We start from the raw sequence: 23,267 nt of genomic DNA on the forward strand, positions 1-23,267 counted from the left end.
GTTGCCTTCATGATTTGTCAAATGTGCACAAGATGAAATTTGCCCGTGTTATCAGATACTGGCACAGCTTGTAACTCCGAGCCCATGAAAAACAAGGACTTGATGAAAGGTTCCTGTGCGTAATAACGTCAGGTGTGCCTCGTATTGTGACCGGAGCCGTTCCCCTTGCTTTCACAAGGTGGCGCTGTGTCGCACTCATCCCGCAACAAGGAAGGAACTACTACTCACTCGTTTGCGGCTCATTAAGTATTCGATATACGACATCAGTCTTGCAAATACTAGTGTCGTTGGGCAGGAACCAATTTCTCGTTTTTGCCAAAGATACATTTCTTTTTTTTTTTTTTTTTTTTTTAACCCTAATCAGTCTGTCCACACGTGCGGGCGGATTCTTATTCTTCTGACTTACTCAACCACCTGAAGTTGAAAATGCAAACGAAAAGAAAAAGGTTGCGTGAACTCCGAATTACAAGACAACAAATTGAAAATTGAAGTTGGCCAATTCAATTAAAGTATTCTCCCGAACACCCGAGATACTGACGCAGTGACGAAGGGAAGCACTCGGACCAGATTCCATCCATCCATCCATCCATTTTCTGAACCGCTTAGTCCCCACGGGGGTCGCGGGAGTGCTGGAGCCTATCCCAGCCGTCATCGGGCAGTAGGCGGGGGACACCCTGAACCGGTTGCCAGCCAATCGCAGGGCACACAGAGACAAACAACCATTTGCACTAGCACTCACACCTAGGGACAATTTGGAGTCTTCAATCGGCCTACCAAGCATGTTTTTGGGATGTGGGAGGAAACCGGAGTGCCCGGAGAAAACCCACGCGGCCCGGGGAGAACATGCAAACTCCACACAGGGAGGGCCGGAGGTGGAATCGAACCCGCACCCTCCTAACTGTGAGGCGGACGTGCTACCCAGTGCGCCACCGAGCCGCACGGACCAGATTCCAATGGCCTCTTATTTTCTAGACAATTCACGGGACATGAGGAGAAACTTTTTCATTTGAACCTGTCCGCCGCACTGCCACGTCGTTGTATTGACACACAATGGCCGCCAGATGTCGCAACTGCACAATGGTCATCCTCTTCAAAGTAAACAAAAACTACACAAATTCCAGAAAGAGTGAGTGATACCCCCCACCCCCGGAGAAAAAAAAAACTCAGCATCTTGCTACACATGCGCAGAGAGCACAAGAACGTCGACCTTTTGTTTCTATTTGCTTTAATAGAAATATTTGTGAGTCGTTTCAAAAGTCATTTTGAACACAGGCGTTCAATTTTTGATGGCTAAAAATCATTTGTAGGCTTTTGCACATTGTAAATTCGATGAAAAGATCCAGATCAAAATTTGTAAGACGTTCTTTTTTTTCGTTTGTTTGGGTGGTTTTGCGGGGCAAGAAATGTGGTAGGAACTTCCGGTAATAGACTTCCGGTCCAATGCTCCCATTGGTCACGATCGGTTTGGCTTGACTGGGCGGAGGTTTTGAACAGTTTTGACCGTTCGCCGTCGTTGCTAACAAACATAACAAGTTGCAGCATTGTTTTCAACTGGCTTTCCCAGACGAGGAAAAGGAGCGCTCAAAGATTCCAGCTTCTATCTCGCCGGCCGGCCGGCCGTTTGAAAAACCCACCCGGACGTTGGACATGTGCGTTCTTACCGGACTTTGTCCTCGTGTGCTGAAGTAAACCCATCGGAGAAGACTCGCTGGGCGGCAGGGTGAGAGAGAGAGTGAGCGAGCGAGCAGCGCAATGACGCGCTATTGTTTCAATGTGAGACCTCTGAAATGGTCCCAAGGTTCGCTGCAGTGTTTTGGATTTTATGGACAGTAACTAGCGTGTTTGTTAGTGGGCGATTAGTATTTTTATTTTTTGTCTGGGCGTGACACACTTGCTTGTATTTGGAAAAATAAAATATTTTTCTAGTCAGCTGTGTGTTGAGGTTTTTCTCCCCTCCCCAAGCCAGCCACTTTCAACAGGGCGTTCCAGGGGCACCACAGAAGGAATTCCCGACACTCTCAATATATGTGCAGCGGGCCTTTGAAGTTGACGAAACTAGAACTAGAAACTAGATTCTTCAAAGAATGATTACAGTTGTGTGACATGGAGTGACGCGAAGCTGGTTCCCGCGGCGGTTGACCTGCTGCTGCAAACGACAGACACGACTGTGCCCGCCCGGTTCATGGTGGACCACCGCCCCAAAGACTGCTGGGCTGAGCCCTGGTGAGGATCTTGTGCTTCTGAAAATGTTTTGCAGGATGTTTGCACTTTAACCCAAATCGTGTCCCTTGAAACAGCAGCGCAGGGGAAATCCTGTCAATCAATATGGCGTAGTTGAAAATGGAAAGTGCACGTCAATGAATGCCCTGGGGTGCGCGTGCCCACGCACGCACCTCGTCTCGTCAGTGTGTGAGTCGCGTCAGTTGTCGGCCGGCTGCTGTCGGCTGAGCACGCCATCGGGCCAGTCTGCTGCTGCTGCTGCTGCTGCTGCTGCTACTCTTGTTTTGTTTGACGTCGTCGGATTTCCCACCTTTTCATTTCCGCTCTTCCTCAGGTACGCGCCGCTCGCTCACTTAGTTTCTTTTTGGCATTGCGGCGGCTGTATTGTGTGTGTGTCACGACGACCCGCCAGCGGCCTCTTCGGACCCCACCTGCCGCGTCGGTGCAACGCCGACTTTCTTGAAGACTGTCTGCTTTTGACCTTTGGCCTTGTGTCTTTGGTGCGTAACAGGGCTAAGAGCGTCGCGGTGAGCGGCAGAAGGTCAGCTGGCAGGAAATCAACGTAAGTTCAGCCTGGTCATGGAAACGTGACCTTCACGGTGGCTGACCGGGCGGGCTTCAGCGGCGGCTCAGCCATCCCGAATGACATCTATCGATCGCGACCAAACAGGAAGTCGTGGCGGGGGGCCGCTTTCCGCCATCGCACCGACTCGTCACTGTTAAAGATGAACCGACATGGGTCGCATGTTAGACGTTAATCCTAATCGTACGACTCCGTGCCATTTATTTTCGAGCTGCCCGCCGCTCGTACCAAAAATATTAAAAAAAAAAGAAGCACCTGTCAGTCAATGGTGAAGAAACAGTTAGTACGATTGGAGTTGAGCAGTAGCAATGGTGGCGAGGGGTCGCGGGCGTCACATAGGCCCACTCATCCACCCGTTACGTGTCCCATTTGTTTTGTAGGATGGATCAGCACGAGTGGCGGCGCGCCAGAGACAGGGGTCACTGTCGCTACGACGACAACGGCGACGAGGGTGAGTACGCGTGGCCGCAAGCTAAATTTGAATCGCGCAGGTAGAATGCCGCTGTCGCGCAATATCGGATTCGTGTCACCGCCGTCATTAGACGCGACCGCCGCTGTCATTTAGCCAAACGCTCCGACGTGCGGAAAAGGCCGACGGCCCAAATTGATGTTTAAGGCAATCAAAATATCGGACCGAGTTGGACCAGTCCTTCGCGGCAGTAGACGGCGGTATACTTTGACACGGTCGTCGCCTGCGTCAGATGCCAAGGCCTGCCTGCCTGCCTGCCGTTTTCCACATCCAAAGCAGGCCAGCTAATAAAAGGTCAGCTCCACTGTTAGCATGGCGGCGGCGGAGGCGTCAAAGACAGCCGGCCATTTTCTGGCCTCGGACAACCCCGCAGTGACATGTGTGGCGTGCGCAGACGTGGAGGCATCCTACTTGGGCAGTCCGGCTTCCCGCCGGCAGAAGCGACGTCGCCGGCGCTCATCGGAACGCCGGCACGACGGCGAGCACGCCGCACGCCGCTCTCACTACGAGCGACGCGCCTGCCAGGAGCACAGCCAGCACGCCCGGCCGGCCTTCTACCGGGACAGCGACAACGATGACGACCAAGGCCGCGACCGCCACGCTCAGATCGTTGAGCGCGCCGACCTCTCAGGTCAGCCGCCCGCCGACTTGGCTTTTGCTCCAAATTGTTGGCGAGAGGCCAGAGATTCTCAAAAGGCATACGCAGGCTCCCCCTAGTGGCACGCAAAGAAAGCACCCAATTCAAGCCGCTGTCAGTTCAATCCATTGCGGCACCTTTGCTTATTTGGACGCAGCATGTTTGCTTTCAGAGAAAATCCCAGCAAATTGCTGCTCCGTCCGTCCGTCCATCCGTCAAATGGATCCCACTCGTGGTGCGCAACAAACGGCACTTTGTCACCAAATTGTCCATTTGTGCAGCGGAAGGAAGGGTGGCCTCCCTCTGATGTCCCATCAGCTCGCCACATTCCGCTGCTCCGGGCCGCCCGACTGTCTCAGGCCGTAAGCCGATTAAAGACGTGCATGTGCGCCTGGGTCAGGTGCGTGCGTGCATGTGGGCGAGAGGAGGAGGAGGAGGAGGAGAGTTCTTTGATGCATGTCAAGCGCCTGAGTGAAACTCGACGCGCTTTGGGTGGGTGGCTGGGGGCGGCAACCTCGTGAGGTGAGACGTGGCAGGCCGTGCTGTCGTTGCTGTTGGCCCAGCCAAGTCTAGGCCGAGCGAGCAAGCGATCGAGCAGCGCGGGCTTCGGACAGACGCTCTCCCGTCATGGCTTGTTCCCGCCAGACGCTGGCGGGCCCTCCCACAGGTAACAGCGAGCGTGCCGGCCGTAAACCACCAGGAAGGCCCGACTCTCTTTTGTTTGTAAATTGACACTGTCGACAAAGGCTCCCGACATCCACGACGGCTTTTGGCGATTGTTAAATTGTCAAATTGATGATCGTCAATTGATGGACAACTAATCCACAAATGTTCGGCAGTTGCTCTCGCTCAGCCTAATTGAACTGTCGTGCAACGGCGTGCGTGATGGGCACACGTGGCGAGCGCCTCCAGGCTCGCCAATCGTTGTCCATCGATCCGCAGAGACTAATTAGAGCAGCTCGTTAATGGCAGACTGTTCCCACCCGCCGGAAGAACGGAACAGCTGGATGGATGGATGGATGGATGGACGGACGGATGGGACAGTGTAATCACCCTCTAACAAATATCATGTGAAACAGTCATATTCTTTGTTGCAGCAGTATCGTGCACTCGCTGTTGATTGGAACCGAAAGAAAGAAAGACAGACAGACAGACAGAAAGAAAGAAAGACAAAGAAAGAAAGAAAGACAGAAAGAAAGACAGAAAGAAAGAGACGGCGAGAAGTCCAAAGGTAGAAGTCAAAAGAGCGCCTGAGGGATAGCGAGGCAAAGCGAGAGAGAACCAAAGGGCAATTGCGGCTCGTCCACATTTGGGCTCATCTTTTGTCCTTTGCAAATGCGCAAAATTGAACGGAGCAGGCAGTTTAGCTCAGCCGCTAGCTGAGTTCAGCCACTAGCTTCCACACGCCTCTTATCCGTCGCCAGTGTCGCCGGCGGCCGAGCGGCTTCGTCACATCCTGGGGGAGGACGACGGCACGCCCACGCCCACCATCTTCACTGAGATGGACACGCTGCAGCAGGAGGGCGGCGAGCTGGAGTGGAAGGAGTCGGCCAGGTGAGCGCCGCTGCTTTCTTCTGTCTTCTTCTGTCGCCTCAAGTGAGCTTCCACTTCGGCACAGCCCCTTGTGTTTGGTGCCCTTGCGATCGACAGGTGGGTGAAGTTCGAGGAGAAGGTGGAGGAGGGCGGCGAGCGCTGGAGCAAACCGCACGTGTCCACGCTGACGCTGCACAGCCTCTTTGAGCTGCGCACGTGTCTGCAGACCGGCAGCATCCTCCTGGACCTGGAGGCCTTCTCCCTAGCGCAGATTGTCGGTGAGTCGCCGGACGGAAGGAATGGCTTTCCCAGGGCCAAATGCAGCTTGTTGGCGCTCTGTGTCATCGATGGCGTGACGTGTCGTCGTGGCGTCTCCGCAGACGAGATGGTGGAGCGGCAGATCGCCGAGGGCCTGATCTCAGAGGAGGTGAAGGACAAGATCGTCTTTGTGCTGCTGCGTAAACACCGTCACCAGACCAAGAAGCCCATCCATCGCTCGCTGGCCGACATCGGGAAGTCGTCCGCCGCCGGCACCAGTAAGCCAGCGCAGCGCGCAAGCTCTGTGCTTGACCCTCTACGGGCTTCTAACGCGGTGCTGCTTGACCGCCCGCCCGCCCGCCCGACCTGCCCGCCCGCCCGACCTCTTCACCCCAAGACCGTAGTCCTCAGGCCAACCTGAGTCGCACCAGCTCGGCCGTCCGGCGCTCCACCGATGACCTGCCGACGCGACGCGCCGGCAGCCTGGGAGGCCTGCGTGAGTCACGTAGTTACGCATGCTCGCTAGCTCGCTGGCTTTAGCATCACACGCTAGCACACCAACTCTTTGCTGAGAGCGCTTTTGCGTTGGCTAGACGTGGGCGGTCTTCGTGGTGCCTTCCGACACCACGCTCCATTCTCTCTCAAATGATGTCGAGTTGAAGCCAAGTGAAGGGAGCCTTTTTGCTGTCCTCTTTGATGTTTCTCTTGACATTTGGTATCGTCAAATGCCCGTTTCTCTTTCCGCAAAGTTTATTGAAGCCATACATGGGCAAAGCAAAGATAGGAGGTGCTTTGCAAAAGTCTTTTTGGCGTGAAAAGGATTATGGAGGAATTTGGCCGGGGTCTCGAATCATTAAGAATGTAATCGGTGCGTGTCGACACACACAATGCTGTCTTTGTTGACGTTCAAATGAAGCTTGCGTGTTTGTGTGGCATTTGCAGATCACGCGCAGAGCCGCAGCATGAACGACATTTCGGAAACGCCCAGCTCCGACCAGGTGACTCGACGCGCCGTACGTTGTCTCGCTGTGGTCAAAGCCCCGAAGCGGGGCCTTTATCTCGGGTCGTGCGCGCGTGTGTGCGCAGACCTCACGCTCTGCTTTCACCAAAGCAATTGTGTGAAAGGTTTGTGCGCACCCGTGAACGTCGAGCGCAGCGAGCGGCGAGGGCAAACGTGCTATTAGAGGTTGGGCGGCTCCTGCGTCGCTCAACTCCGGCTTTTGCTCCTTGTGCAGATGAGGAACAAATTCATGAAGAAGATTCCCCGCGATGCCGAGGCGTCCAACGTGCTGATCGGCGAGGTGGATTTTCTGGACAAGCCTTTCGTGTCCTTTGTGCGCTTGGCTCAGGCCGCGACGCTGGGCGGCCTCACCGAAGTCCCGGTGCCCACCAGGTGGGTGATGCCCGCCCGCCCGCCGCCTGCCCGCCCGCTCAGAGCACCTATCCAGTCAAAGCCTGGCCCGTAAAAAAAAGCCACTCAGATGGCATTTTGCAAACGACTTGCAGCCAGAGCAACCATGGGCCTCGAGCGTCAGAATCAGCATTGCCACACATTGGGGGCCCGGGACGCACAAAAGCACCCAGCTCTCGTTGCGCCAGCGTTGCCCTCTTAGGGCGGGTGGGCCGGGCCGAGCGACATGACCCCGCAGCTGGCTGGCTCGCGCAAGCAAGTGCTACGTTGCCCATTGTGAGCCGGACGCATCTTTGCAGGTTCCTCTTCATCCTCCTGGGTCCTCCGGGCAAGACCAAGTCGTACAACGAGATCGGGCGCGCCATCGCCACGCTGATGGTGGACGAGGTAAATTGCTCCGCCATCCTCTCCCCCATCGTCTTTGGCTGGTCTGGTCTGGTCTGGTCTGAGCGAACGTGTCCCGGCGGCGCCTCCAGCTTTTCAGCGACGTAGCCTACAAAGCGCGGGAGCGCGAGGACCTTATTGCTGGCTTGGACGAGTTCCTGGATGAGGTCATTGTGCTGCCCCCGGGAGAATGGGACCCCAAAATCCGCATTGAACCCCCCAAGAAGGTTCCGTCGGCGGAGATGAGGCAGGAGATGACGGTCGCGCGCGCCCGCCCGCCGACGCCCGACGGGCACCCGAAGCCTCGCCTAACCCCCGTCCTGTCTTCGCTCCGCCCGCAGGAAGTCCGTGCTGAACTTGAACGAGCCGCCGGCTCAGACCAACGGCTCGGCCGGGGGGGCGGCCGGCGGTGACGACGAGCAACTTCCCGTCCAGCACGCGGTCGGCGAAGAGCTCAAGTTCACCGGCAGGTAAGAGCAGCGAGGGGGGGGGGGGGGCGGAGGCCCGCCGGGCGCGAGCCTAACCCGGCCGGCCCGCAGGCTCGGCGGTGGCCTGTGGTTGGACGTGAAGAGGAAGACGCCGTGGTACTGCAGCGACATCTACGACGGCTTCCACATCCAGAGCGTCTCGGCCGTGCTCTTCATCTACTTGGGCTGCATCACCAACGCCATCACCTTCGGCGGCCTGCTGGGCGACGCCACCGACAACTACCAGGTGAAGGAAAAAGTTAGGCAAAAAGGAAAGGCCTGAAAGCACGCACGCCCTCCTCCGTCCTCAGGGCGTGATGGAGAGCTTCCTGGGTACGGCGTTGGCCGGAAGCGTCTTCTGTTTGTTCGGCGGGCAGCCGCTCATCATCCTCAGCTCCACCGGCCCCATTCTCATCTTTGAGAAGCTCCTCTACGAGTTCTGCAAGTAAGTGCCAAGGTGCAGAGGCAGGCGAGCCAGCCGAGCCAGCGAGCCAGCGAGCCAGCGAGCGGCGCCAGACCTTTGCGCCTTTGCCTGCAGGAACAACAGCGTGGACTACATGGAGCTGCGCCTGTGGATCGGGATCCACTCGTGCCTGCAGTGCTTGGTCTTGGTGTTGTCCGACGCCAGCTACATCATCCAGTACATGACCCGCTTCACAGAGGAAGGCTTCTCCAGCCTCATCTCCTTCATCTTCATCTCCGACGCCATCAAAAAGATGGTTTGATCGCTCTCCGCCATAATGTGAGCCGAGCGCGGCACATGATGTTAATGTGCCTGTGTGCGTGCAGGTGGGCGCCTTCAAGTATTACCCCATCAACCGCTCCTTCAAGCCCGACTATGCCACGTCCTACAAGTGCGACTGCGTGGCTCCAGACCAGGGTGAGTTCTCCTCCTGCAGGTCCCAAAGAGCCCCTCGCTCTTCACGTTCATCTTTTGTGTTCCTCCCTGCTCGCTGGCGGCCACGTGCCCTGAACACGTGAGTACCAATGTCAGCGCCGCTTCCTCAGCGTCACTTTGCCTCTTTTGCGAGAGCGGCCGTAAGGCGGCTCCTCTTTCTCCACGCAGATCTCGCCGGCGACATCTCAGCTCCTCTGGCCGACGACAACGCGTCGCTTCCGGTGAGTGAGCTCATCGTCCTCGTCGGCGGCGCCCGCCAATGTCGCGTCTCGAGCCGCTGTCGCACGTGTGGCGCCGCAGTTCAACGCCAGCGATCTGGACTGGACTCGGCTGAGCAAGACGGAGTGCGTGGAGTACGGCGGCGCCCTGGTGGGCAAAGCGTGCAAGTACGTGCCCGATCTGGCCCTCATGTCCTTCATCCTCTTCTTCGGCACCTACTCCATGACCGTGGCGCTCAAGAAGTTCAAGTTCAGCCGCTACTTCCCCACCAAGGTGAGACGGGAATCCCATCTTCTTTGCCGACCGACCCTCACATCTCTCCAGCATGAACGACTGAACGCACCGTGATGACGGACGGGCGCATCGATTTCATGTCGTTGCACCAATAATGGCAAAGACATTTTGGAGAAAGCACAAGACTCGGTCACATTGTCCAAATGCGGTCCTGTTTTGCAAAAGTGAGGCTTTTTTTCCCTTCCAATCCGACAAGCGTACGACCTGGCTGCCGCTCGACGGTTCCGATTGCCGTGAATTGCTCCCGCGGAAAGAGAATTTGACGCGTCACCTCAGTCAACCGATTGGCTTTTCACAATGGAATTGAGTGCGCAGCGCTGTCTTAGGCATTATGGCTCCAACGACATGAAGACGAGCGACCCAAAGTGGCAAAGCTACGGGATTGCACCGTGCTAGCGTAACCCGGCGACCGTCTCAGAGAGCACGCTGTCCCCGTGCCATGCCGTCACCCCGCCCCTTTTCCGCAGCTGCGTCAGCTGATCAGCGACTTTGCCATCGTCATCTCCATCCTTCTCTTCTGCGGACTGGACGCCTTTCTGGGCCTGGACACGGCCAAACTGCACATTCCCATGCACATCAAGGTCCTGGCACGTGACCCTTGCTTCCCTCGTAGCGTGTCCCTGCCTCCCTCCCTCCCTCCTTCTTTCTTTCTTTCTAGCGTAATCAGAGTCTTTGAGCAGAGTGATTTAACTGACACATTTTTTGCCTTTCTCCCTCCTCTTCACTGTGTTTGTGCGTTGCTAAGCTAAGGAAGCTAATCAGTGATTTTGCCATCTTCATGTCAATCATGTCCTTTGTGGCTCTGGATATGTTGATGGGTTTAGACACGCCCAAACTGATCGTTCCCACTGAGTTGAAGGTACACTCACGCACGCACCCCGCCGCTCTGCTGGCACGCTACTTCAATTCCACTTTGCGAACTTGTCACAACGCTGTCCCGAAAGGCTTCACGGTGCTTGCTTGCTTTGCAGCCCACGCGCGCCGACCGCGGCTGGTTGGTGATGCCGTTCGGGAGGAATCCGTGGTGGTGGTACCTGGCCAGCTTCGTGCCGGCGCTGCTGGTCACCATCCTGATCTTCATGGACCAGCAGATCAGCGCCGTCATCGTCAACCGCAAGGAGAACAAACTCAAGGTCTGAAGGCCTTTGGGGCTTCGCGGAAAGCGCTCTCGCTCGCTCGCTCTCTCTCTCTCTCTCATCCTCCGCCCCCACAGAAAGGTTGCGGGTACCACCTGGACCTGTTCTGGGTGGGCATCCTGATGGCCGTGTGCTCCTTCATGGGGCTGCCGTGGTACGTGGCCGCCACAGTCATCTCCATCGCGCACATCGACTCGCTCAAGATGGAGAGCGAGTCCAGCGCCCCCGGGGAGCAGCCCCAGTTCCTGGGGGTCCGGTAAGACATCAGCCCGCCCGCAGGTGTCGGCAGGCCACGTCTCCGCTTCCCCGTTAACTCGGCCGCTCTCTTCCTTGGCGCCAGCGAGCAGAGGCTGACCGGAACTCTGGTCTTTGTCCTCACGGGACTTTCTGTGTTCCTCGCCCCCGTCCTGCAGGTCAGTCTTGAGGGCCCATTGGCTCCGTTTCTGATTTCCTCCAGCCGGCCGGGCTCAATGATCCTCTGCCGCAAAGCGAGCCTCTCGTTCCCTTCACGCAATTTGCTTCACAGCATGCACGCTCCGCAGGCCGATGTCTTAGCATAGCATGCTCACTATCCATCGACGTTAGCATGAGGCCAAGGTACGCTAACCACGCCAATTGTCACCTTGCAGTACATCCCCATGCCGGTGCTGTACGGCGTCTTCCTCTACATGGGTGTGGCTTCGCTCAGCGGGATCCAGGTCGGCGGCAGCGTTAGCTTTCAGCTAGCGCCGTGGCGGCTGTGTGTGTGTGTGTGTGTGTGTGTGTGTGTGTGTGTGTGTGTGTGTGTGTGTGTGTGTGTGTGTGTGTGTGTGTGTGTGTGTGTGTGTGTGTGCGTGTGCGTGTGCGTGTGCGTGTGCGTGTGCGTGTGCGTGTGCGTGTGCGTGTGCGCGTGCGCGTGCGCGTGCGCGTGCGCGTGCGCGTGCGCGTGCGCGTGCGCGTGTGCGTGTGTATATGTTTGTGTGTAATTGCCTTGCCTGCTTGCTTGCTTGCTCGCTTGCCCACCAGTTCTGGGAGCGCATCAAGTTGTACCTGATGCCGCCCAAGCACCAGCCGGACTTTGCCTTCCTGCGTCATGTCCCTCTGCGCCGAGTCCACCTTTTCACCCTGGTCCAGATCACCTGCCTGGCCGTCCTCTGGGTCCTCAAGTCCACCTTCCTGGCCATCATCTTCCCCGTGATGGTGAGCTTGTGCACGGTTTACCTTCCTAGAGGTCGGGTCGGCGACAAACGGACGACCCGACGCCGCGCTCGCAAGTCGGTCGGAGGTGACGAGCCGCCCCTTTCACCGGCCGCTCGTTGCGCCCAAAGTGCAGCTTGCCGCGCGATCCCATATTTTGCCAGTAGTCTCCCTTAGCCAAAAGCTGCAGCAGCAGCACGGCCACCAATGAGCTTGCTCACGGTGGGTCCACTTGTTCCCTTGTGCAGATCCTGGGTCTGATGGTGGTGCGGAAGCTTCTGGATATGATGTTTTCCCAGCATGACCTGGCCTGGCTGGACGACCTCCTGCCCGACAAAGACAAGAAAAACGAAGATGACAAGAAAAAGAAGAAGAAGAAGAAGAAGAAGAAAAGCGCCACCGAGGCGGAGAGCGACGAGGAGGTGAGCCAAAATGTCCTCGACGGAGCTTTTGACTGGCAAAGTATCTTCCGACGCCCTTGCCAGTCAAACCACACCGGCAGCTCCGCTCTACAAAGTCAAAGTCTGCTTTATTGTCAATTTCTTCACATGTCAAGACACACAAAGAGATCAAAATTACGTTCCCACTATCCCACGGTGACAAGACATAGTACACAATATACATACAAGTAACAACACAAAAAGTTAAAACAAGAAGGCACAAACAATGAATAAATAAGAGTGATGAATAAATAATAAATAAACAAATAACATAAATAAGAGAGGCAAAAATGGAGCAAGTGCCAACGGAGGTCGACGGCCGGCGCTTTGATGCGACGTGACTCTCATGTGCCTTGTGTTCTTTGTCCTGCAGTGTTGCTAACGTTGCTGCCTGCAGTTTCTTCTTCCGCTTGCTTCTCCCTGAGCACAACGCCACGGCCTTTTGTCTGCGCTCGTGTCCACGACAACAAGCGCGTCCGCGGCGACGTCCCGCGTTCACCCGAAAGCGGGCTGACACCACTTTAGGGTGATCTCTTTTTTGCTCGTCTGATGCGGGCGGGGCTTGGCTCAACTCAGCATGTTGACTCCTCCCATTCTATGTGACCACGCCTCCTGCAGTCCTCATGGAGCAACCTGACCACGCCCACACTAACCGTCCTCAACCAGTGAATCCCACCCGCTCATGTGTCGTATGACTCGCAAATAAATTCTATAAAAAAAACGTTGCTTTTGTTTTGTTTGTTACACTTGTTACACTGCTGGTGGCTAGTGGCACTTGCTAACCATTTAGCGACACTAATTCTTTTACACTGTCATATGCAGGAATCAAACTCCTAGTGCCGGCACACAAGACACTAAACCATGAGCCATGCCCTTAGCTACACTGATGTGACCTCCTCAAATGAACATTTGGACGACTCATGAGGATGGCATCATCGGAGTCAGCGTAACACCGTGCGTAGCTAGCGGCTAACTCGTCAGGACCCAATTAGGGGACAGCAAAACACTTCCTGGAAAAGAAAAATCCCTGCCCACCCATCTCTCGAATGTCCAGTGGACAGACACAATGGAAAGGCGAGAAGCAGACGCGCAGCCACGGCCGGCCAGTCGGGCTCGCCCGTGGGCGCCGCACCTCGCCAGCGGCCTTTCAAACATGGGCATCATCGCCACATCTGCCTGTGCAAAAATGCCACTTTTCCTTTCTTCCATTCAAACCTACTTTGCCTGTCATATTTGCCACGTTTTCTATCTTCCACTCAAATCTACTTTGTCTACTTTTCCATTTCTTTCCTTCATTCTTGCAATAAAGAACTAATTGGTTGGCAATATGTACCCGGTACGAGTCAAGCAAGCTATGTAGTATATGACCATTTAAAATTCCACGCAAATTGGCATCACATGGTTAACAGAAAGACGGCTTGCTCCATGCTCATTTGCCAAGCAAACTGCCTAGGAGCGATTAGCATCGATGTTGTGCAAACTCCGATGTCTCCTGCTTGAACACAAACGGGAATGGCGACTCACAAAGCGATCGATCGAGCGTACGACAGCGCTCGGAGCCACTTTTGCTCGGGAACGGGGGACAAGGACTATTGCCGGGGCTTGGTTGGCTGGCTGGCTTGCTGGCGACCGTCTCTGCCTCCGCTTCTCGTAAAGCGTAGGCTGCCAACAAGCTGTTCGTGGCACAAGATGGCACGGTCTATACCAGGGGTGGGCAATTCCGGTCCTCGAGAGCCGGCCGGTGTCCTGCATGTTTTATAGGTCTCCCTGCTGCAACACACCTGATTGAAATGATCAGGATGGTTATCCAGCTTCTGCAGACCTTGCTAATTATCTGACCATTTGAATCAGGTGTGTTGCAACAGGGTGACATAGAAAACACGCAGGACACCGGCCCTCGAGGACCGGAATTGCCCACCCCTGGTCGAGACCGTAACCAATTTTAGACGTCTAAATTAGGTCTATATGAGACCAGACGTCTAATAGACGTCTATGGCTAATTCGCCATTCCAAATGCACGATTCCCGCTTTCGCAATCCCTACAAAGGGCCTTTTTTTTGTTTCTTTTCTCTTCTTTTCGTTTCTTTTGACGGCTTGCAGTTCAATCCTCCACACAGCAGGGGGCAGGTGCTGTCCTCTACGGGGTTAATCAGCACAATTTGCTAATTTAAGGCGACGTCACCCAGGTGGAGGCATTGATCGCTAATGAGCCAGCGTCGTCGCCATGTTGCTGCTTTTCGCTGCACTTTTCTGCTCGGCCAGCCTTCCGCGTGCGGGTAAACGTCGCAGACGGCGACTCGTTGTGGAACTTGTTGTCTGCACGGCTTTTTGATGGGACGTCTTTTGTTTCAGGCCGCTGCGTGCCGTTGCCGCTCCAGGACCCAGGTACTGTTTGTATGTTAGCTTTGCTCAAGCGACATTGGCTAATGCAATGACCTGTCAATCATCCAACGCAGACATCGTCGCCAAAGCGCTCGAGTACACCGAGAACAACCCGGAGACGCTCTCAGGCCAGCACTTTTGCCTTCTCTTCTTCTTTTAATGACTAAGAGTAACTCGGGTGACCAGATTTGGGTTGGTGCTGTTGGTGTGCGCGACGACGGCGGCAATCGAACAAAATCCCGGGCAATTTTGAAATGACCCCCAGACATTTCAAAAGTAGGACATGTCCGGGTAGAAAGAAGACGTCTGGTCACCCTCCTTGCTATGTGCTAGAACTCCCTCTTTTATTTACGTACACAAACGTGACAGTGTGTCTTTAAGTGTCCGTTTGCTAGAGATGTTGGTGTGTGCGCGTTTAAGCGGTCCCAAAATGACCCGCCATGGCATTTCGACGTATGGGAAAGGGCTAGCTCATGATGGCGCTCGCTCCAAACGTTATGAATTTTTTTTCAAGTTCACTAACTGGCCCGGATTTACATTGGTCTACCACCAACCCTAAAAATATCGCGTACTTTTTGAAGCGCGAGCCAGTTGCGTTGCATTGCACCTTGACGTCATGTTAAACGAGGTAACTTGGCGCCCTCTGCCGTCACTTGTTTGCACTTGTACGAGAAGAAGTCCTTTTAATAGTAAATTGTGAAGAGCTCATTTCAGTGCATGCTGAACATAATTTTGTCATGTAGCTTAGCTCCAAAAAACGGATGACTGGTCGACAGATCATATGAATGTTGAAAGTATCAAAAAGTATGCAATGATTGAATTTTAAGCAGGTGTCGTGATTTAAAGAAAAAGCAAACAAAAGTGCTGTTGTGCAAACGTGTGGACAGGCTTGATGGACGATGCGGTGGCGGAAGGTGACATGCTTCTCCCAGTGAGTGTATTTTCGACTTCCCGCGGCGTTCTTGAGCACCGCCAAGGCCAACCGATCGACCGTTTTGCCTTGCAGGATTACCGGAACGCGGCCAACCGCCCGTGGCCTTCCAGACACATCCCGTACCGCATTGACTACGAGTTGGGTGAGAGCGAGTGCCGCCGCTGGCCCAGGCCCAAAAGCCTAATCACCAGCGCTGTCCGTCCCACAGGCTACCGCACCAACGACATTGACGCCGCCCTGAAGATGGTCACTTTCCACACTTGCTTGTCCTTCCACCAGCGCACCAGCGAGGCAGACTACATCTTCTTCAAAAGCGCCTTCGGGTGCGCCAAGTTTTTGTTTTTTCGTTTATTCTGAGGATTAGCCGTTGGGAAGTCTTTGCTGCCATGCCGCAGGTGCGCATCCTACGTGGGCTTCATGGGCGGCAAGCAGGAAGTGCACGTGGGCGCCACCTGTAAGGTGGGCAACATCGTTCACGAGGTCCTCCACGCGCTGGGCTTCTTCCACGAACACACCAGGCTGGACCGTGGCAAATACGTCAACATCCTGTCCGGCAACATCATGCAAGGTGGGCGATCGGGACCTTGCGTCCGACCGTGGGGTTTCGGACTCGGATAATCTGTCAAATGAAATGAGATTGGGCTGTCGGCAATGAGAGGAAGCCGTCAATGCCGATAGTTTGTTGAATTTACTCGGCGAGATGTTTGGCCCTCTCGTGTAGTTGCAAGTTAGACTTGCGCTCGCCTGACGTCGTGGTGAAGGTAGGCTGTCAATTTTGAGCTCGGCAGAAACATTGAGCCTGGCGTTGTCGCGGCGCCTCCAGCTGCCTTCGATCGGAGCTCTCCGTGCGCGATTGCGGCTTCTCGTGCTCGTTTGTGGGACGTCGGCTCCAGCCTCGCTTTGTGTTTTCAAGGACATCATAAAAACTTCCAGATTCAGCCGGGAGAAACGTTCCAGCTTCCGTACGACCTGCCCTCCATAATGCACTACGGCAGGTAAGGCGCCAGTTGCCCGCGCTCGCTCGCTCCCTCAAATTGACATTGTGGCCGTTGATCGCATTGGGCACGCAGCAATTTTTTCTCAGCTAACGGGCAGCCTACCATCGTGGCCAAGGTGAGGGATGACAACATGGGCCAGCGCAGCGCCATGACGCACACTGACGTCCAAAGAGTTCGTCTGCTCTACAACTGCGGTGAGTCGCTAATGTTGCTCAGTTTTCAGATCCTCGCCGGAAACGTGCCCTGACCTATTCATCTGCCGGCTTGATCAGATCGAGTGGGCAATGTGGCGGAGCCTACCCCAGCGCCTATCTTCAGTGCGTACATTTATGACTTCGTCGGCCTTCCCCGCAATACCACGCTGTCGCCGCTGCGTGGCACCAGAAAGCGCAGCTCAACAGTCTCCGATGTCTAAATAAAATCTTTGCCCTTGTCCTTACTGTAACGGTGCCTTGCTTTGAATTTGCGTCAGTCAAGGATGATGCACGGATGATGGGCTTCGGGGTGCTCGTCGAGTAAAGATGAAGTTCATCCATTTCCAAATCAATATGAATGTTGATCCACAGCAAATTATGCAATGGATTGCGCTTGAATTAATTTTGACCCAGAACTTTAAAGTGTGCGTGTGTCGATGTGTAACGCAACGACGGAAACTGCTCGATGAGCACCCTTAACGATGGTGTCAGTCAATTGAATCCCTCGTGGAATACATCAAAAGTAGCTTGAGAAAAAAAAAATCCATTAAGGTACCACTGTCTTAAAATCTGATCCATAAGCGTGGTATCATTTATGTATGTCCAAAAATTATGATGCAACAGAAGAGCGCCTCCTCACGTTCATTTATTTTATTGTTTTGATTCGGCGGCAGCGAACCGGCAAGCGTCACGGTGACGTCACGTATCAAACTAAACCTCTTCCTGTTGCGACATTGTTGTTGTTTGCCGTTTGCGACGTGCACGCTGGCTCTGCTGGCGGTTCCCCTCAGCTGTCGCGACGGGCAAGTGGAGCTGCGTTTCAGAAACTCATCAGGTTTCTTTGTCTGTCTGTCTGTCTCTGTCTTGTAGCGGCTCACTCGAGCATAGCTTAGTTTAGCTTAGCTAGCTCTTAGCTCCCGTTTTGCGCTCCGGATCAGCCGCTGGAGATTGGAACGTTGAGACATGGCCCAGCGCCGAGGAGTCCTCAGTCTGCAGTTCAACCAGGACCACAGTAAGGAAGAGAAGCTTCTCACATGACGTCAGCACCTCAACATTTCACACTCTGCAAGGAGATAGTGCTTGTAACGCGCTTTCAGCCAGTCTTTGCAGGCTCGAGCAATGTTTCAAAGATAATTTGATCAACATGCGACGGGCATTTTTTGCCAGATCGCTCCAAAATCTTTTGCAATGTGCCCCCTACTCGTCCATCCGCAGAACAGGTATCGCTGTAGCCTAGCCCGGCTGTCTTTGGGCAAGGACGGGAAACCAAGTAGACAACGGGCCATTCCCACAGACGGACAATTTAGGCCGAGAGTCCTGAACGCCGCACGCCATGTTGAAAATGCATGGCCGGATTGGAGATGTGACAGTCGTTGCTTTGCTTTCAGGTTGTTTCTGCTGCTCCATGGAGTCTGGCGTGCGCATTTACAATGTGGAGCCTTTGATGGAGAAGGGCCACCTGGGTGAGCGTCTTGCTGCTCGGCGCCGGCCGAGCGCCTGCTAACGCCGTCTGCTTTGCAGATCACGAGCAGGTGGGCAGCGTGGCGTTGTGCTCCATGCTGCATCGCTCCAACCTGCTGGCCGTGGTCGGGGGCGGAGTCAGCCCCAAGTTCTCTGAGATATCCGGTGGGTGCCTTTTGAATTGGGCGAGCATGACCATGAAGCCAACCGGCGTGACTTTTCAGTGCTGATCTGGGATGACGCGTGCGATTCCCGAGACGCCAAAGACAAGCTGGTCCTGGAGTTCACCTTCACCAAGCCGGTGCTGGCGGTCCGGATGCGACACGACAAGTGAGTGGCGGCGGCTCGCTAAACTGGCCGAGAGGAGCGCAAACGTTGAAGGCAAACAAATTGGCGGGCTGCCTCCTCCCAGGATCGTCATGGTGTTGAAGAACAGGATCTACGTGTACAGCTTTCCTGACAAGCCGCTCAAGCTCTTTGAGTTTGATACGCGCGACAACCCCAAAGGTGAGCGAGTGAGCCAGCGAGCGCTCGGCCAGTCAGTCGCGCGGCTTCCTTTTATTAGCGTCTGCTTTTCCGCCAGGTCTGTGCGACTTGTGTCCGAGTCTGGACAAGCAGCTGCTGGTTTTCCCGGGACACAAATGTGGAAGTCTGCAGCTGGCGGTAAATTGCCCCTCCCACTTCCAAGTGTACGCAGGAGAGCCTGCTTCGCCGTCATTAGTCCGCTCCCGCCCTCCAGGACCTGTCCAACAGCAAGCCCGGGACGTCGTCGGCGCCGTTCACCATCAACGCGCACCAGAGCGAGATCGCCTGCCTGGCGCTCAACCAGCCGGGAAGCGTGGCCGCCTCGGCCTCTCGCAAGGGGACGCTCATACGGCTCTTTGACACCAGCAGCCGCGACAAACTGGTCGAGCTGCGGCGAGGCACCGACCCCGCCACGCTCTACTGGTAAGCCCCCCCCCCGGCCTTTTTTTTTTTTATATATATATATATAAATTGTCGGTTTGCTCACCGCTGACCATGTCCCGTCCCCGCACCTGCACAGCCTCAACTTCAGTCACGACTCGTCCTTCTTGTGCGCATCCAGTGACAAAGGGACGGTCCACATCTTCGCCCTGAAAGACACCAAACTTAACCGCCGCTCCGCGTAAGGCCGCCGCCCCGCTCCCTCGCCCACTCCCTCCTTAACGTGCGTGTGCGCCTGCCAGGTTGGCGCGCGTGGGCAAGGTGGGCCCCGTCATCGGCCAGTACGTGGACAGCCAGTGGTCGCTGGCCAGCTTCACCGTGCCCGCCGAGTGCGCCTGCATCTGCGCCTTCGGGAAGAACACATCCAAGAACGTCAACTCCGTCATTGGTCCGAGGGAGGGGTCGTCGTTTGCTGCGCACCGGCCACATTTCGCCACTAACATTTCCTCTGCTCTTTATGGCAGCCATCTGCGTGGACGGCACCTTCCACAAGTACGTCTTCACGCCCGACGGAAACTGCAACCGAGAAGCCTTTGACGTCTACTTGGACATTTGCAACGACGACGACTTTTGATCCAGGACGGAAGGAAACGGGCAAGGACCCAAGGAAGAAACGGCAGGACACTTCAGGTGAAGCCAGGTGTCACCTTTTGCGGTTCGGCAGGTCCGTCACACGCCTGCGATTGCATTTGTACTTTGACACAAACTGAACAAAGGAAGCAAACCAAAAAAAAATAAAAAGGGAGGCGACTTCTGTTTTTATTCAAAGCAAAATGATACGTACATTTACACATGAAGCACACGTGAGATCAGGAGAAGAACATTTAGATAAGAACCAAAAATACCCTGCCCCAATGCAGACGAGCACAATGGTCAGAGCAAAACCAACGGAGTGCTGGCTTGGCTGCCTTGCGTCTACAGCAGCTCGTGGCGACATTTTGGGCGAGAGCTGACGCCAGTAATCAAGCGCGTGATGAAATCAACTTAGGGAAAAAAAGATAAACATGCTTAACGCTAAAAGCTTTAAATCAAGAACGCAGCATCGGCTCGCTGGAGTTTTCCATGAAGGCGGGCCCTCGCGTGTCCATCGAAGGTGGACGACCGAGAACGCTGTGAGGATCCTGTCCGACGTCGGCGGGAAAGGCACGCATGGTCTCCAAGACCAGGCCGAGGTGCTCCAGGAAGGAGTTGACGGATACGCGAAGGACGCGAGCTTGCTCTGCACGCCACTTCCTGAAAAGGTCACAAGAGGTCACTGGCGGGTGGGCGACGGCAGCCGGGCCGGGCGAAGGCTCCTCACGCGCTGAGCACACTCCCGGCGAGCGTCAGCCGCTTGCGGACGCCTCCTCGCCGGGGCTCGCGGTCGGGACTCAGCGAACGCAGAGCCACAGCGGCCTGGCGCGCCGACTGGAAGGGAACTTGCAGCGAGCTAGGGAAGGGGAGGGTCAAGGAAACGTGTGCGAACGACTCGACGTCAGCGCTCAGGAAAGAAGCCAAGCTCGCTCGCGGAGAATCAGGCCCAGAGACGTCGGAAACGCGATAACTTTATTGCTAGTTTGGCTGAAACTGCAAAGAGAACGCTCGACGCTTCAACATCACTGCAATCCAAGGATACAATTCCAGTTGGCTCGCTTGCTCGCCGCTCTCGGGCGCCGCCATGTTGTTTGTCTGCGGAAGCCTTCTTCGTCCGAGTAATCAGAGCACACTCGTTGCTCGCCCTCCCGCGCGGCCTCCCCCTAGCGGCAGAGCAGACAGCGCACATCGGGTTCGGAGGATATTTATTTCTTCTGCGCGGTTGAGTGACCGACCACAAATGTATGTATGAAGTTGTGAGCTTGTGGCGGACCTCAGTCCCAGGCCTATAGTTCGGGGTGGGGTGATATGTTTATCCTTTGCCAAATCATACTCGCTTTGTATCTTTGATGACTTCTGACACAAGCTAAAAGTTTCGCTCACAGTTCTTCGTTTTCTTCAACGCGAAGATTTGTGGCAGATTCTTTTCTCTTTTTTTTTTTTTTTTTTTTTTTCTGAGGAGGAGCTGTCAAAGTCACCTGTGCGCATGCACGTGTGAGTAGCTCATCCGAGGACGCGCCGACAGAACTTTCTTCCAAATCCTCATTCCAGAAGCGTGCTGAAGTCACAACAAGGAGGTAAGGCAGGCGTTTGTTTAGTCCTCTTTAAAAATAAAAGTTTTACTTACCGTAATTATTCATGTAAAATACGCCCCCGTGCATAATACGCACCCTAAAAATGGCATGTCGATGCTGGGAAAAAGCCTGTACCCATGTATAATACGCACCCAAATTTTGACTCTTAAGTCCGTAAACGTAAAATTATTTCAGAAAAAAGATCTTCGGGAACAACCGGATGTTATTCTGCCGGTCAATATCACTGCGCATGCGCTAGCAAACTCGATAGCGAAGAAATGTTTCGGATTTGCGTAGGGTACATTGTGACAGCAAACGAGCAGGTGATCGAGCAAGCTTCTGATACGAGAGCATTGTGTTCGTATGGGGGCGTGTTTGAAGTGAACAGCAGAGAAGAAAGGAACAAGGCAAAGTGTTGTGAAATAAAATATTACCTGTAATACCGTTTTTTTCCGTGTATAATACGCAAAATTTAACTAATTTATTGTCCTAAAATCTGGGGTGCGCATTATACATGGGTACAATTTTTTTTAAATTTTTAAAAAAAATTTTTTTTTTTTTTTTTTAAGAAAATCATGGTACTGGTACGAGTATTGATTTATGTATTGTTCTCTTCTTGTCATGTTGTGAAAGAATGTGGGTTGAATAAATACCGAAAGAACAATAGTGTGTTTGTACTGTGCTCTGGTCATTTCGTCAAAGAAGGGATAATAGTCCTCTTCTCTTCTTGACTGACAATGAATGTGATAGCTTAATACAATCAGCAAATAACAAAATGCGTATTACAGGTAATATTTTATTTCACAACACTTTGCCTTGTTCCTTTCGTCTCTGCTGTTCACTTCAAACACGCTCCATACGAACGCAATGCTCTCGTATCAGACGCTTGCTCGATCACCTGCTCGTTTGCTGTCACAATGTACCCTACACAAATCCGAAACATTTGTTGCGGCTCCGAGTCACGACGAGGGGCAAGTTTTGGTTTCCAAGGGTGTTATTATTCCTCTTCAACGTCTCTCCCATACAGAGCCGCCTTTTTCACATGTCCGCACGTCACTTTCCTCTCTTTTCATCTGATCGCGGTGGTGCCTTTATGGGCAGTCGGAGAAATCAACGCCAACAAAAAAAATACATCCAGCCTAGTTAAGACCATACCAAAGACTATAAAAATGGGACCCATTGCCTCCCTGCGTGTGTGACGATCATTGGGACTTAAAAAAAAAAAGAAAAAAAAAAATAAATTAAAAAAAAAAAAAAAAATTGGGTGCGTATTATACATGGGTACAGGCTTTTTTCCAGCATCAACATGCCATTGTTAGGGTGCGTATTATACATGGGGGCGTATTATACACGGAAAAAAACGGTACGCATTTTGTTATTTGCTGATTGAAACTGCTAATTAAACTGTGAATTGAAACTAATAGGTAGAGAACTGAACTCTCGCTCTTTATATAGCTGACGTGTCTTGCGCATCCGTTCTGCGCATACTGTCATGGTGGCCTCCGTATGATATCCGGTCTGCGATGGAGATTAAAAAACAAACAATATTTGACAATAACACACCATCAAGGATTGCACCATCGCATCAAACGATGTGTCGTCAATTATGAATTTTACTGACTAAGTGTGTTGGGCAGGATGGCTGAATGCGATGCGCGATTGACGACAAACAAGAAGAAAGGTGATTTCAAGTTTTATTTTGAGGGAGATTTTCTTCAAAAATTGTTGTACCCATGCATAATGCGCACCCCAGATTTTAGGACAATAAATTAGTTAAATTTTGCGCATTATGCATGGGAAAATCACGGTAGTCCTCTTTGAAAGTGAAACCCAACAACCAACACATGGTCAAAGGGCTCTGTGAACGATAGAGGACAAAAGGAGTCAATGACTCAGAGGGGAAAAAACATCTCGAGACCCCAAAAAGTTGCCAAGTATACATAGATGTTCGTAAGCCAAGGTTTCACTGTACTTGGGTTGGTCCAATTTAGAACCAAACTGGGCTGTTTTTAAGCCGGCATTGGTCAGGCTGAATGAAAAACAACAGACAGAGCATTTAA

The 23,267-nt window shown here is 53.8% G+C and overlaps 5 protein-coding genes across 12 annotated transcripts in view; 4 read left to right on the plus strand and 1 right to left on the minus strand.

The window, feature by feature from the left end:
* The first annotated feature begins 2,150 nt into the window (after positions 1–2,150).
* On the plus strand, positions 2,151–12,778 carry slc4a5b (solute carrier family 4 member 5b). Of its 8 annotated transcripts, none has more exons than XM_037266709.1 (28): positions 2,153–2,554; positions 2,732–2,782; positions 3,184–3,254; positions 3,667–3,903; positions 5,334–5,463; positions 5,560–5,720; positions 5,823–5,978; positions 6,098–6,196; positions 6,643–6,698; positions 6,936–7,093; positions 7,411–7,498; positions 7,588–7,742; positions 7,837–7,965; positions 8,035–8,209; positions 8,274–8,407; positions 8,501–8,681; positions 8,752–8,939; positions 9,029–9,081; positions 9,161–9,352; positions 9,841–9,954; positions 10,198–10,232; positions 10,345–10,506; positions 10,587–10,765; positions 10,850–10,922; positions 11,139–11,207; positions 11,515–11,688; positions 11,934–12,107; positions 12,499–12,778. In XM_037266709.1, exons 1-28 carry the CDS (start codon positions 2,358–2,360, stop codon positions 12,505–12,507), a joined length of 3,600 nt encoding a protein of 1,199 aa, XP_037122604.1. In that variant the 5' UTR covers positions 2,153–2,357; the 3' UTR covers positions 12,508–12,778. The 8 variants fall into 8 exon arrangements, with proteins under 8 accessions (XP_037122609.1, XP_037122611.1, XP_037122604.1 ...); XM_037266711.1 differs by having other exon boundaries at positions 2,156–2,554; positions 8,752–8,842; positions 9,050–9,081; positions 10,119–10,232; XM_037266712.1 differs by lacking the exon at positions 9,841–9,954 and having other exon boundaries at positions 2,156–2,554; positions 8,752–8,842; positions 9,050–9,081; positions 10,119–10,232.
* Positions 12,779–14,317: 1,539 nt separating this feature from the next.
* Positions 14,318–16,884, plus strand: LOC119131171 (high choriolytic enzyme 1). Its single transcript, XM_037265362.1, has 10 exons — positions 14,318–14,401; positions 14,478–14,510; positions 14,582–14,635; positions 15,395–15,438; positions 15,514–15,583; positions 15,650–15,764; positions 15,837–16,009; positions 16,355–16,436; positions 16,512–16,633; positions 16,712–16,884. Exons 1-10 carry the CDS (start codon positions 14,350–14,352, stop codon positions 16,852–16,854), a joined length of 888 nt encoding a protein of 295 aa, XP_037121257.1. The 5' UTR covers positions 14,318–14,349; the 3' UTR covers positions 16,855–16,884.
* Positions 16,885–17,337: 453 nt separating this feature from the next.
* wdr45 (WD repeat domain 45) lies at positions 17,338–20,049 on the plus strand. Its single transcript, XM_037265360.1, has 10 exons — positions 17,338–17,645; positions 18,022–18,096; positions 18,155–18,259; positions 18,319–18,424; positions 18,507–18,601; positions 18,678–18,757; positions 18,834–19,042; positions 19,140–19,241; positions 19,303–19,448; positions 19,525–20,049. The coding sequence occupies exons 1-10, from the start codon at positions 17,597–17,599 to the stop codon at positions 19,632–19,634; spliced, it is 1,077 nt and encodes a 358-aa protein (XP_037121255.1). The 5' UTR covers positions 17,338–17,596; the 3' UTR covers positions 19,635–20,049.
* Positions 19,800–20,769, minus strand: LOC119131172 (EKC/KEOPS complex subunit LAGE3). The gene is made up of 3 exons (XM_037265363.1): positions 20,676–20,769; positions 20,361–20,489; positions 19,800–20,293 (listed from the first exon to the last, which is right to left on the minus strand). Exons 1-3 carry the CDS (start codon positions 20,717–20,719, stop codon positions 20,089–20,091), a joined length of 378 nt encoding a protein of 125 aa, XP_037121258.1. The 5' UTR covers positions 20,720–20,769; the 3' UTR covers positions 19,800–20,088.
* Positions 20,770–20,843: 74 nt separating this feature from the next.
* The window catches only part of LOC119131168 (cGMP-dependent protein kinase 1-like), a 7,724-nt gene continuing 5,300 nt past the window's right edge, over positions 20,844–23,267 (plus strand). The window contains exons 1-2 of the mRNA XM_037265357.1: positions 20,844–20,931; positions 21,093–21,210. The gene's annotated coding sequence lies outside the window, so the exon portion shown is untranslated. The remainder of the gene's footprint in view (positions 20,932–21,092; positions 21,211–23,267) is intronic.

The sequence above is a fragment of the Syngnathus acus genome, chromosome 12 (assembly GCF_901709675.1).
Source record: "Syngnathus acus chromosome 12, fSynAcu1.2, whole genome shotgun sequence".
Lineage (NCBI taxonomy): Eukaryota > Metazoa > Chordata > Actinopteri > Syngnathiformes > Syngnathidae > Syngnathus > Syngnathus acus.

Bases quoted from the DNA above. Each gene is read 5' to 3' on its own strand.
- slc4a5b (XM_037266709.1), top strand. From the start codon at position 2,358: ATGAATGCCCTGGGGTGCGCGTGCCCACGCACGCACCTCGTCTCGTCA. The intron at 7,094-7,410 runs GTGGGTGATGCC...GCATCTTTGCAG, and splicing joins GAAGTCCCGGTGCCCACCAG to GTTCCTCTTCATCCTCCTGG. The intron at 11,208-11,514 runs GTCGGCGGCAGC...CTTGCCCACCAG, and splicing joins CTTCGCTCAGCGGGATCCAG to TTCTGGGAGCGCATCAAGTT.
- LOC119131171 (XM_037265362.1), top strand. From the start codon at position 14,350: ATGTTGCTGCTTTTCGCTGCACTTTTCTGCTCGGCCAGCCTTCCGCGT. The intron at 16,010-16,354 runs GTGGGCGATCGG...TGTGTTTTCAAG, and splicing joins GTCCGGCAACATCATGCAAG to GACATCATAAAAACTTCCAG. The intron at 16,437-16,511 runs GTAAGGCGCCAG...TTGGGCACGCAG, and splicing joins TCCATAATGCACTACGGCAG to CAATTTTTTCTCAGCTAACG.
- wdr45 (XM_037265360.1), top strand. From the start codon at position 17,597: ATGGCCCAGCGCCGAGGAGTCCTCAGTCTGCAGTTCAACCAGGACCAC. The intron at 17,646-18,021 runs GTAAGGAAGAGA...CTTTGCTTTCAG, and splicing joins GCAGTTCAACCAGGACCACA to GTTGTTTCTGCTGCTCCATG. The intron at 19,242-19,302 runs GTAAGGCCGCCG...TGCGCCTGCCAG, and splicing joins AAACTTAACCGCCGCTCCGC to GTTGGCGCGCGTGGGCAAGG.
- LOC119131172 (XM_037265363.1), bottom strand. From the start codon at position 20,719: ATGGCGGCGCCCGAGAGCGGCGAGCAAGCGAGCCAACTGGAATT. The intron at 20,490-20,675 runs GTATCCTTGGAT...CCCCTTCCCTAG, and splicing joins CAAGCGAGCCAACTGGAATT to CTCGCTGCAAGTTCCCTTCC. The intron at 20,294-20,360 runs GTGAGGAGCCTT...TGACCTTTTCAG, and splicing joins GCCGGGAGTGTGCTCAGCGC to GAAGTGGCGTGCAGAGCAAG.